At 42.4% G+C, this 13,387-nt stretch overlaps 1 protein-coding gene across 3 annotated transcripts in view; it reads left to right on the forward strand.

Moving 5' to 3' along the window:
* The window catches only part of LOC121271738 (lactosylceramide 4-alpha-galactosyltransferase-like), an 80,697-nt gene that overhangs the window by 53,086 nt on the left and 14,224 nt on the right, over positions 1-13,387 (forward strand). For all 3 annotated transcript variants that reach the window (XM_041177970.1, XM_041177952.1, XM_041177960.1), the window contains one exon: positions 9,731-10,179. In XM_041177970.1, coding sequence (XP_041033904.1) covers positions 9,757-10,179 — 423 coding nt within the window. In that variant the 5' untranslated portion in view covers positions 9,731-9,756. The remainder of the gene's footprint in view (positions 1-9,730; positions 10,180-13,387) is intronic.

The following is a 13,387-nucleotide window of genomic DNA, read 5'->3' on the forward strand; positions in this document are numbered from 1 at the left end:
ACCCCCTGCCAACTCCCTCAACACCCCCTGCAATCCCCCTCTAACCTCCTCCTAACCCACCCTCCAACTCCCTCCCAACCACCCCATTAACCCCCCTTCCAACCTCCCCCTAAGCCCTCCATTAAACTTCCCCAACTCCCTGTCTAACTTTTCCCCAGCCTCCCCTAACCTCCTCCAAACCTATTAATATATATGGTTTTATGATCCCCTAGACACTGATTACCTTACACACACACACCTCTGTCTCACTCTCTGTCTCACTCTCTGTCTCACTCTCTGTCTCACTCTCTGTCTCACTCTCTGTCTCACTCTCTGTCTCACTCTCTGTCTCTCTGTCTGTCACTCTCACTCTCACTTACTCACACACTTTCTCTCACAGACAGGCACACTCTCATACTCACGCACACACTCATTCTCCCTCTCACTCACGTACACAGACTCACTGTCACTCTCTCACATACTCTCTCATTCTCGCGTGCTCACTCATACGCGCACACTCTCTCTCTTTCACACACACACTCACTCTCTCTCATACACTCTCTCTCTCTCTCTTTCACACACACACGCTCTCTCACACACACGCCTTCTAACACATGTGCCCTCTCGCGCTCGCTCTCTCCACGTGCGCGCTCTCTCTCCGCGCATGTGCGCTCTCACTCTCCACGCTCGCTCGCTCTCTCTACGTGCGCTCACCTGGCAGTCTGCATAGTGGCCTGTGGGCCGCTTGTGGGACAAGTCTGCTCTACAGAACCTGTTCTCGTCCGCATTTACTATCATAACCATCTATTCCCTTCTCCCTCATATACTTGGCTAGATTCCCCTTAAACACATCTATGCTATTATAAAAGCAAAAAACTGTGGATGCTGGAAATCCAAAACAAAAACAAAAATACCTGGAAAACGTCAGCAGGTCTGGCATCTGCGGAGAGGAGCACAATTAACGTTTTGAGTCTGAATGACCCTTCAACAGAACTAAGTAAAAATAGAAGAGAGGTGAAATATAAGCTGGTTTAAGGTTGGGGGGGTGAGGGGGGGAGAAGGGGGGTTGGGGGTTGCGGGGTGGGGGGGTGGTGGTGGTGGGTGGAACAAGTAGAGCTGGATACAGGGCCAGTGATAGGTGGAGAGGGGATGGGGATGGAAAGGGGGTGGGGATGGAGGAGAGAGTTCATGATCTAAAATTGTCGAACTCGATATTCACGGTGGTTGACAGAGCCCTCAACTGTGTCCGGCCCATCTCCTGCACATCTGCCCTCACACCTTCCTCTACCTCCTAGAAGCATGATAGGGTCCCCCTTGTCCACACTTATCACCCACCAGCCTCCTCATTCAAAGGATCATCCTCCGCCATTTCCGCTAACTCCAGCATGATGCCACCACCAAACGCATCTTCCCTTCACCCCCTGGCAGCATTCTGCAGGGATCGTTCCCTCCGGGACACCCTGGTCCACTCCTCCACCACCCCCTACATCTCAACCCCCTCCCACGACACCTTCCCATGCAACCACAGAAGGTGTAACACCTGCCCCTTTACTTCCCCTCTCCTCACCGTCCAAGGGCCCAAACACTCCTTTCAAGTGAAGCAGAATTTCACTTGTACTTCCCTCAATTTAGTCCACTGCATTCACTGCTCCCAATGCAGTTTCCTCTACATTGGAGAGACCAAACGCAGACTGAGTGACTGCTTTGCAGAACACCTTCAGTCTGTCCGCAAGCATTACCCAGACCTCCCTGTCGCTGGCCATTTCAACACTCCACCCTGCTCTCATGCCCACATGTCTGTCCTTGGCCTGTTGCACTGTTCCAGTGAAGCTCAACGCAAACTGGAGGAACAGCACCTCATCTCCTGACTAGGCACTTTACAGCCTTCCGGACTGAATACTGAGTTCAACAATTTTAGATCATAAACTCTCTCCTCCATCCCCACCCACTTTCCGATCCCCCCCACCTTTTTTCCAATAATTTATATAGATTTTTCTTTTCCCACCTATTTCCATTATTTTTAAATGTATTTCCATCCATTGTTTTATCTCTATCTTTTAGCCTTTTTCAATTCCTTCACCCCACCCCACCCCCACTAGGGCTATATGTACCTTGCTCGTCCTGCTTTCTACCCGTAATTAGCACATTCCTTAGATAATATCACCACCTTCAACACCTCTTTGTCCTTTTGTCTGTGACATCTTTTGGTTATCTCCACCTATCACTGGCCCTCTATCCAGCTCTACTTGTCCCACCGCCCCCCCCCCCCCTTAAACCAGCTTATATTTCACCTCTTTTCTATTTTTACTTAGTTCTGTTGAAGAGTCATACAGACTCGAAATGTTAACTGTGTTCCTCTCCGCCTATGCTGCCAGACCTGCTTCATCCTGACCTAGTCTTTATTCTCTCCCTGAAGTGGGTCAACTTTTGGTTGGGTCCATGGCTAAATATTGTTGTCATTTTTGGCAGTGTGACATTTCAATAATCTCATCAGTTTCTTGGGTCTCACAAGAAATTGGGGCAGGCGTAGACCACATGACCTGTTGACCCAGTTCCACCATTCAGTATGATCATAGTCGATCTTCGGTTTCAATTCCACTTTCCCGCGCATTCCCCATCTCCCTTGATTCCTTGAGAGACCAAAAATTTGTCCATCTCAACCTTAAATGTGTTCAACGATGGAGCATCTACAACCCTCTGGGGTAGCGAATTCCAAAGATTCTCAACCCTTTGAATGAAGTAATTTCTCCTCATCTCAGTCCTAAGTGACCGGCCCCTTATCCTGGGACTGTGTCCCTGTGTTTTAGACTCCCTGACCAATAGGAACAATCTCTCAGCGTCCATCCTTTCAAGCCCCCTCAGAATTTTGTAGGTTTCAATGAGATTGCCTCTCATTCTTCTAAACCCGAGAGAATATAAACCCAATTTACTCAGCCTCACATCATAGGACAACCCCCTCATCCCAGGGACCAATCCAGTGAACCTTCGCTGTACCACCTCCAATGCAAGTAAATTCTTCCTTAAATATGGAGATCGAAACTGCACAAAGGATTCCAGATGTGGTCTCACCAAAGTCCCATTCAATTGTAGCAAGACTTCTTCCTGTATTCCAATCCCCTTGCATTAAACGTCAACATGCCATTTGCTTTCCTAGTTGCTTGCTGTGTCTGCCTGCTAACTTTCTGTATTCCTTGTACGAACGCACCCAAGTCTCTTTGAACATTGATATAAGGACCGTGACCTAATGGATAAGGCACTGGTCTCCTCAGTCAGGGATTGTGGGTTCAAGTCCCATCTTGGGAGAGGCAAAGTTTTGTCCAGAAACAAATTTCAAAGCATCTTCTATAGACTTTGTCATGTTCTGTGACAGGTAATTTTCTGTTTATTGAAGTAAATAAATATGATCTGATAGCCGTTACGGAGATGTAGCTGCAGGATGAGACTGATTGGGTCCTGAATATTGAGGGGTATATGACATTCAAGAAGAATAGGAAGCTAAATAAAGGTGGAGGGGTCGCACTGTTGATCAAGTTTGGCATGGGTGCAATAGTAAGAAATGACCTTGGTTCAGGAGATCAAGATGTAGAATCGGTTTGGGTGGGGATGAGAGATAGGGGAAAGAAGTCATTAGTGGGAGTAGTCTACAGGCCTCCTAACAGTAGCCACAGTGTAGGACAAAGTATACAAGAAGAAATATTGGGTGCTTTTGGTCGAGAGTTGGTAATAATCATGGGTGATTTTAATCTACACACAAACTGGAAAAATCAGATTGGCACTAGTAGCCTGGATGAGGAGTTCTTAGAATGCTTTCGAGATAGTTTCTTAGAGCAGCACGTTCTGGAACCAACCAGAGAGCAGGTTATATTAGACTTGGCATTGTGTAACCTGACAGGATTAATTAATGACCTCAGAACAAAGGCACTCCGAGGTAGCAGCGACTACAATATGATTGAATTTTACATCCAGTTTGAAAGATCAAAGTGTGGGTCTAAGACTATTATTTTAAACTTAAATAAGGGCAAACTATGTAGCATGAAAGCTGAGCTAGCCGAAGTGAATTGTGAAAGTAGGCTGGAGGATAGATCAATAGAGGAGCAGTGGCAGACATTTACGGGGATATTTTAGAATACTCAGAATAAGTATGTTCCTACTATAAAGAAACATTCTAAGGGGAGGAGCCACCATCCGTGGCTAACTAAAGAAATGAAGGAAAGCATCAAACTTGAGGAAAAAGCATATAACTGCACAAAGATGAGTAGCAGGTCAGATGATTGGTCAGAATATAAAGAACAGGAGAGAATGACTAAAAGGTTAACTAGGAGAAAGAAATTAGAGTATGAGAGGAAGCTAGCTAGAAATATAAAAACAGATAGCAAGAGTTTCTACAGGCATTTAAAAAGGAAAAGAGTAAGTAAAGTGAGTGTTGGTCCTCTAGAGGGAGTGACAGTGGGGAGTTAATAGTCAATAATAAGGAAATGGTGGATGAAATGAAATATTTTGCTTTTGTCTTCACTGTAGAAGATACAAAAACATTCCAGTAAAAGCTGTAAATCAGGAGGTGGAAGGGAGAGAGGAACTTGGTGAAATTACAATTACTAGGGAAGCAGTACTGAGGAAGATGATGGAGCTGCGGGCTGACAAGTCTCCGGGTCCTGATGGACATCATCCTAGGGTCATAAAAGAGGTGGCTAATGGGGTCGTAGATGCTTGATGTTAATTTTCCAAAAATCTTTAGATTTTGGAAAGGTTCCATTAGACTGGAAAGTAGCAAATATAACTCATCCATTCAAGAAGGGAAGGTGGCAGAAAACTTTAGGCCATTTTAGCTTGATGTCTGTCGTAGGGAAGGTGTTAGAATTGACCATTAAGGAGGTTATAGTTGGGCACTTAGAAAAACTCAAGGTGATTGGGAAGAGTCAGCATGGTTTTGTGAAAAGGAAATCATGTTTAACCAATTTATTGGAGTTCTTTGAAGGAGTAACTTGCACCATGGATAAAGGGGAGCCTGTAGATGGACTGCACTTGGATTTCCAGAAATCATTTGTTAAGGTGCCATGGAAAATAAAAGCTCATGGTGTAGGGGGTAACATATTAGCATGGATAGAAGATTGGCTGGCTGGGTGAAAATGGAGAGTATGCATAAATGGGTCATTTTCTTATTGGCAGGATGTGACGAGTGGAGTCCTGCAGGGGTCTGTGCTGGGGCCTCAACTTTTTACAATTGATATCAATGACTTAGATGAGGGGAGTGAAGAGATGGTAGCTAAATTTTCAGATGACACAAAGATAGGTAGGAAAGTATGTCATGAAGAGGACATAAGGAGGTTGCAGACGGATGTAGATAGGTTGAGTGAGTGGGCAAAAATCTGGCAGATGGAGTATAATGTGGGAAAATATGCAGTTGTTCAATTTGTCAGGAAGAATAAAAAAATCAGAGTATTGCTTAATCGGGGAATGGCTGCAGAATTCCAAGGCGCAGAGAGATCTAGGTATTCTTGTGCATGAGTCACAAAAGGTTTGTCTGCAGGATGTCATGCTTCAGTTATACAGGGCTTTGGTGAGACTACATCTTGAATACTGTGTGCAGTTTTGGTCTCCTTATTTAACAAACATTGTTGATGCATTGCAGGTGGCTCAGAGGAGGTTTACTAGATTGCTACTAGAATGAACAGTTGTAAAATGAGGAAAGGGTAGACAGTCTGGGTTTGTTTCCATTGGAGTTTAGAAGAGTCAGGGGGTCACTCGACTGGAGTATATAAAATTCTTAACAGTGTTGACAAGGTGGACGCGGAAATTATGTTTCCTTTTGTGGGTGTGTCCAGAACTAGCGGGCACTGTTTTAAAATTAGGGGTCACCCTTACTTGAGGAAGGGTGTAGTTACATTGGGAGGCGGTTCAGAGGGTGTTCAATAGATTGATTCCAGAGATGCGGGGCTTGTCTTATGAGGAGAGATTGAGCAGTTTAGGCCTATACTCGCTAGAGTTTAGAAGGATGAGAGGAGATCTAATTGAGGTATATAAGATGCTAAAGGGGGTATACAAAGTAGACGTGGAGCGGATGTTTCCCCTTGTAGCGCATTCTAGAATGAGAGGCCATAGTTTTAGGCTAAGGAGTGGTAGGTTTAAATCAGAGATGAGGAGGAATTACTTTTCTCTAAGAGTCGTGAATCTGTGGAATTCGTTACCTCAGAGTGCAGTGAATGCCAGGACACTGAATAAATTTAAGGAGGAGACAGACAGATTTTTAATTAGTAACAGGTTGAAAGGTTATGGGGAGTGGGCGTGAAATTGGAGTTGAGGCCAAAATGAGATCAGCCATGATCGTATTGAATGCGGGGCAGCCTCGAGGGGCTGAACTGCCTACTCCTGCTCCTAGTTCTTCTAGGACTGAGATAAGGAGAAATTTTTTCTGAGGGTTGTGCAACTTTGGGACTCTCTGCTTCAGAGGTGGAGGTGGAGGTCATTGAATATCTTTAAGGCAGAGGTAGATAGATTCTTGTTAGGCAAGGGAATGAAAGGTTATTGGGGGTAAATGGGAATGTGGAATTAGTAATACAAACAGATCAGCCATGATCTTATTGATTGGTGGAACAGGCTCAACGGGCCGAATGGTCTACTTCTCATATTTTCGTACAAGTTTCACAGCCTCTTAAAAACATTCTGCTTTTCTATTCTTACCACCAAAGGGAATAACTTCCCACTTCTCCACATTATACTCCATCAGCTGTCTTGTTGCCCATTCACTTAACCTGTCTGTATCTCTTTGCAGCATCTGTGTCCTCCCCACAGCTTACTTTCCCACCTAGCTTTGTATCATCAGCAACTTAGATACATTCCTCTCTGTCTCTTCATCTAACTCATTAATATAGATTTTAGTTAGCCGAGACTGCAGCACTGATCCTTGTGGCACCCCATTAGTCACAGCCTGCCAACTTGAAAAAGCCCCTTTATGCCCACTCTCTGTTTCCTATCCATTAACCAATCCACTATCCATGCTGATGTATTACACCACCCCCGCCACCCCTCACCCCACTCCATGAACCCTTGTCATGTCCATAAACCTTTTTGTGTGGCACTTTGTAGAATGCCTTTTAGAAATCCAGGTACACTACATCTACTGATTCTTCTTTATCTACCTGGGCAGTTATGTCCTCAAAACACTTGTCAAGCAAGATTTCCCTTTTATAAAACCATGCCTACTTGTTTTAATCATACTATACTTTTCTAAGTGCATCGTTAAGACTTCCTTATTAATAGATTCATTTTCCCAATGACTGATGCTAGGCTAACTGGTCTGTAGTTCACTGTTTTCACTCCCTCCCTTTTTGAAAAGCAATGTTACTCATGCCAAACTCTAATCTTTCCTGAATCTAAGAAGTTTTGGGAAATCATACTCAGTACATCCACCATCTCTACGGCTATCTCTTTTTGAGGTTGTAGGCCATCAAGTTCTGGGGATTTGTCAGATTTTAGTCCCTTAGGTTTCTCCAATTCTGCTGACAATTTCCTTAATTTCCTCATTTTCTTGGCACCTAGGTTGCCCTCTATTTCTGGGGTGGAACTTGTGTCTTCTACTGTGAAGACAGACACATAATATTTGTTCAATTCCTTTGCCATTTCCTCATTCCCCATGATAATTTCTCCTGTCTCTACTTCTAAGAGACCAGAGTTTACTTTAGCTACTCTCTTCCTTTTTCCATATACTTACAATACCTCTTACATTCTCTTTTCTGGTTTTATATTCCTGGGTAGTTTACACTCATATTTCACTTTTACTCCTTCATCAATTTTTGGTGGCCTTTTTCTTGTTTCTAAAACATTCCCAGTCTTTAGACTTTCTTCTGTTCTTTGCAACATTATAAGGCTGTTTTTTAAAATCTAATACTATCCTTAACTTCATGAGTGAGTCACGGATGTGTCTTTCTTGCTGAGTTTGTGTTTTTCGTTGGAATGTATTTTTGTTGAACATTTTCAATTGTTTATCTTTGTTTTTGTGATTGTTCAATTATCACCATGCCTTTTACTCTATTCACCTAATCAACCTTAGCCAATTCTCCCTTCATACCTATGTAATTGGTTTTGTCTAAATTTAAAATTCTTGTCTGTGATTGGAGTATGTAACTTTCAAATTTAAAATGGAATTCAGTGGTATTATGATCACTATTTCCCAGGAGATCCTTTACTATTGGATTATGAATTAACCCTGCCTCATTGCACAATACTAGATCTAATATAGCATTATTCCTAGTTGATTTCAAGGGATATTGCTCCTGTTACAAACGCATTCTATAAACTCACCTTCGAGACAACTCTTGCCAATATGATTGTCCCAGTCCATGTGAAGTCCCCCACAATTATTATATTGTCTTCATTACAAGTCAGAAGCAATGTGGGCCTCTTGCTAGCTCTCCAGCTGACAGCCTGATGACTCAGCAAGATTCCACCCATTGTGTACCCTGGAATATTTATTTCACAACCTTAGTCACCTTGCCACCATGTTTCTATAATTGTGATTAAATCTAAACAATTTATTTCTGTTTGTGCCACTAGTTCATTATTTCAGATACTTTGTGCATTCAGATAAAAGAACTTTTACTTTCATGCTGCTACTTCTATTCCCTGCAGTTACCTTATTCACTGATGCAGGATTTCTGTTAAACTCTCTGCCCCTGCCTGCCCCACTCTTCCTGTCAATCCAATTTGTTATACTGCTCTGTTGCTTCAAACGTTCTCTTTGGATTGCTAAACCTCATTTTACCCCAGCCCCCCTCCAACCCCACTGCCCCCTCTCCCCTCCCCATTAGTTTAAAGCCCTGTCCACAGCCCTAGTTATGTGATTGGCCAGGACATGGCCCCAGCCCAATTTAAATGGAGCTCATCCAAATGGATTAGCTCCCTCTTCCCTCTGTACCGGTGAGTGCTGCATGAATCGAAACCCCCTTCTTCCCACACCACTCTCTTTCAGCCACACATTTATTTCTCTAATCTGCTTGACCTTTGCCAATTGGTGCATGGCTCAAGTAACAATGCAGAGATCATTACCTTTGATGCCTTGCTTGATTACTTTGCTGCCTTCTCCAGGCCTTGAGATCAGAGTCTTAACAGAACAAAGAAAGTCCAGTTGCTTGAGTGTCCTGGGTGCAAATTTGGGGTTAGGTTCAATGCCCATTTCCAATGTTCCAATGCCAATGTTCATTTGTCACTTTTTAAATGGAGATAATTCATGTTTGCTTGAGGATGGGCTCCTTTCAAAGAATGAGGGAGATTCTACCTGCTGTTGTTAGTCTGCCATTTTCCCAATTTTATTTGCACTGCCTCTGAATTTAAACTCTGTTATGGAAATGCTGGATGAGAATTTCATTCACTTCTTGCTGTCAGAAATGATGCACTGATTCGATCTGGGAAATTATGAATGATTTATGAAAAGTTCACCCTATAACTCATAGGTGATGATAAAATCAGAAAATGCTGGAAATACACAGTGGGTCAGGCAGCACCAGTGGAGAGAGAAACAGTTAACATTTCAGGCCAATGATCTTTCATTGGAACTGAAATGTTAACACAGTTTCTCTCTCCACAGATGCTGCCTTACTTGCTGAGCATTTCCAGCCTCTCCTGTTTTTATTTCTATTCCCACCATCTGCAGTATTTAGATTTTGAGATCATAAATGATGTTTGTCAAGGGTGTGACTGTATAAGACCATAATTGGGCTGCTTTATTTCCTTATTAAACCTTTCTTTCTGTTCACAGAAATCACTGAAGAACGATCTCCAATTATGAAAAACTGTTACCAAGCATTATTACTTGCCCTAGTGGTAATATTATTCATCTTCTACTATATGGTCTCCAACAATAACAATAAGTTGCCTAAACCTGCCTTTGCCAAAGACTTTTCAAACCGCTTAATCAGTTTGAAAACTCCACACCCATCCACAGAGCCCGGAATTATGTTTGTGCAGACCTCCGATGAACTAAACCCTTCGCCATTGGCTAAGTGTGCCGTCGAATCAGCTGCTCGAAGAAACCCAAATAAAACTGTTTATTACTTCATGAAAGGATTCAATGGGAACATATCAGCCTATCAAAAGCCTGAATTCAATGCCATCCCTCTGCTTTCTTCAATCCCGAATGTTATCATCTTGCCCTTGAATCTTGATGAATTATTCAGCAGCACTCGCTTGGCTGACTGGTATAAAGAGGTAAGGAATTGGACAGTGCTGGCTGCTTGATTTGTGCTTGGCAAGAGCTGCTATTGGTTATCAGTATGAAAATTAAAAGAGCAAGCTTTACACTGACAAACCACACAGCAGTTTCTATATGTAAGATGATGTATAATTGCTGAATTAGAATTCCTTGTGTGTTTTGGATTTAAGTTCAGTTTCTCAGAAACAAAATTTCAGGTCCAGAGAAATCATTTACAGAATCAGAAAGATGGTCAGGGTCATTTTCTTTTTGAAAATCAGTGTTTATCTCAATTATTCAGGCTGCACTTTGTTCATCACTGTTATGGGGACTATTAAGAAACTCCTTGGCCTGCAGAATGTTAATCAATCCTTGTCTAATAAACATTACACACAACTTTTTAATTTGTTTTTTCTTTCCTCAGCCTGAGACAATAAGGACATAAGAAATAGCAGGAGAAAGTCATTTGGCTCCTTGAGCCTGCTCTGCCATTCTTGGCTGATCTGATTGTAGCTTTAACTCCACTTTCCTGCCTGTCCCCCATAACAATTACCTGTATTACGGATTGTTATGGACGGAAAGAGATGTGGGATAATTTCTCCCTTCTCTCACCTTTCAGCTGACCGCAACATGATGTTGTTCTTTGAGAAGTAATGTTTTAACCTCTCGAGTGTTGTGACTTGAAAGGTTAGGAAACCAAACTTTCTTGTAAGGTTAAATCAGAAGAAAAAGATAAACATATATTTCTCACAACATGCAAAATGTACTCAACAACCACTTCTTCATTCACACACGAAAGGATGATTTCTAAAGATGTAACTTGCACTGAGATACTTAAAATTCTCGAGATTCAAGATTACTGTATTTTTCCAAGAAGTTTGTCAAAAGTGTTGCAGACCTAGAAATTCTCTTTCGGTTCACTGAAGAAGGAAAAATGGAGGTCAGAAGTTTCTGGTAATGAACTCTCAGTGCTCCAATCAATGGAAGGTTTCTGGCTTTTCAGCCTAGTTGTGGTTGAGCTTCTAAAATGAAGAAATATGTCTAGCAGATAAAACAAATAATCACTAATTCTTTGACTAAGATGGCTTTTGAGGCAGGGTCCTCCCTTGTGCTAGGCAAGAGATGGCTTCCCTTTAGTCTTCGCATCCCAGATTGACTTACTGGGCTGCTCTTGTGGATTAATAAACTATTTCTTGACACAAGTCAGTTTCAGTCATATGCTGATGGTGTCGATGTATTCCATTGCCCCCACAATGGGTAGAGGGCAATGTAATTGAAACACAATAGGAGAATGTTTGATATCCCATCAACATTCCAGCTATGATTATCCTACTGAATGTCTTAATTTGAAATTCCACCTTCATGGAGCCAGTAAGTCTAGCAAACATCGTCATTTTAAATCTCTTCCATTGAAGTGGTGAAAGGGAGTCATTCAGCACTGGGGAAAGCCATGTCCCAGAGATATGTTCGGACATGTCTGTACAGAAATGACAAAAGAACTCACCTGACTCCCTGGAGTCCATTTTGTGAAGGCACAGTGTCCATATTCCATCTTGCTTTTTACAAGTCGTGTCCATCTTCCAATAAGCTTTACAGGCATGTGGCGTGACCATAACGAGATCAAAAATCTATCTAACTCAGCCTTGAATATATCCAATGACTCTGCCTCCATTGCTCGCTGTGGAAGAGAATTCCAAAGTCTAATGACCCTCTGAGAAAAGAAATTTTTCCTCATCTCTGTCTTAAATGGGAGATCTCTTATTTTGAAACTGTATCCCCTAGTTCTAGATTCCCCCAGGAGGGGAGCATCTTCTCAGCATCTACCCTGTCAAGCCCCCTCAAAATCCTATATGCAACATTATGATCACCTCTCATTCTTCCAAACTCCAAGGAATATAGGCCAAACCTGCTCAACCTTTTATTACAAAACAACCCCTTCATGCCAGGAATCAACTTAGTGAATCTTCTCTGAACTGCATCTGATGAAAATACATCCATCCTTAAATAAGAGATCAAAACTGTACACAAGTGTGCAATGGGGATTGTCTCGATATTCTAGTTAATTCCACATGTATACAATATTGAAATGACTTCATTCACCTGAGCACCAAGGGTGTGGCTTAGCTGAGTAGACCGTGGGTGTCGGAGGAACCAATCCCTGGAGGTTGGTAGCTATTTTGATTGGCAACTCAACTAGTTAATCCCTGATACTGAGCTGGGGGAGAGTCAGGTTCAAGTCTTTGTGTTTGTCAGTAAAACAGGAAGTCAGAATCTGCAGGAGTTCAAAATATAAGTTGGTTAGTGAGGTAGAGAAGACAATAGAGTCAGTCAGTTCAATAAGTACAGATTTGGAAGAAGCAAAGCATTTAGACTCCCAGAAGAAAGGTTGTCTATCCCACAAATAGAATCCTTTTAACCCAATCACCACAATACAGTTTTCCATCTGCTTGTGCCAACAGTGCTGTGACTTTGTTGGTGCAAAGGAAATATCATCTGATTGCAGAAATGTTTAAAGATTTTGTACATGAAGGGAAAGTCTTTCCATGTGTACAGGGTGGAACATGCAAAGATATTAGTCAGCCCTTAATGGTATGGCATAGTGCTACTTGTTGCCCAGAGAGGATATTGCAGGAATGAGTGGTGGTAAGTGGAATTCATGGAGATGCTAAACATGTTCCATTGTGGAAGGTAAATTTAAAAAGTAAGTTGAAAACAGGAGAGGTGATTGTTGGGGTAGTGGAAAAAATGCCCATTGCAGGGGTTCAATTTATCCTAGGTAATAATATAGCTGGGTCACAGATGTTGGTGATGTCTACTGTAGTCGAGCAGCCTGTGGAGACACATTTAGCAGAGATGTTGCAGAAAGAGCATCCTGGATTGTTTCCAGGTTGTGTAGTAACGAGATCACAAACTCTCAGGTTTAAACAGGAATAGGAGGGATCTAAAAGACAGGGGAAGGCTGCTCATATCCAATTAGGATCTGCCTTTGAGGAGAGGAGGAGAAGTTGAAGAGAGTGAGGCTGAAGTGTTTAGCTCAGTGAAATCAGTAGAATTACAGCAAAAAGATTCACGAGTAAAGCAGGTTCATCACTCAGCTTATTCGGAAACAGAGGCAGACTGTATTCCAGTGTGTTATTACCTTAAAAATAAAGTGTTACTGAGGAAATGGAGACTGTCTTATGTTCCAGCAGATGAGAAGTGGGTAGTAGTACATCAAACAATAAC

This window comes from Carcharodon carcharias, chromosome 2 (genome assembly GCF_017639515.1).
Source record: "Carcharodon carcharias isolate sCarCar2 chromosome 2, sCarCar2.pri, whole genome shotgun sequence".
NCBI classification, from domain to species: domain Eukaryota; kingdom Metazoa; phylum Chordata; class Chondrichthyes; order Lamniformes; family Lamnidae; genus Carcharodon; species Carcharodon carcharias.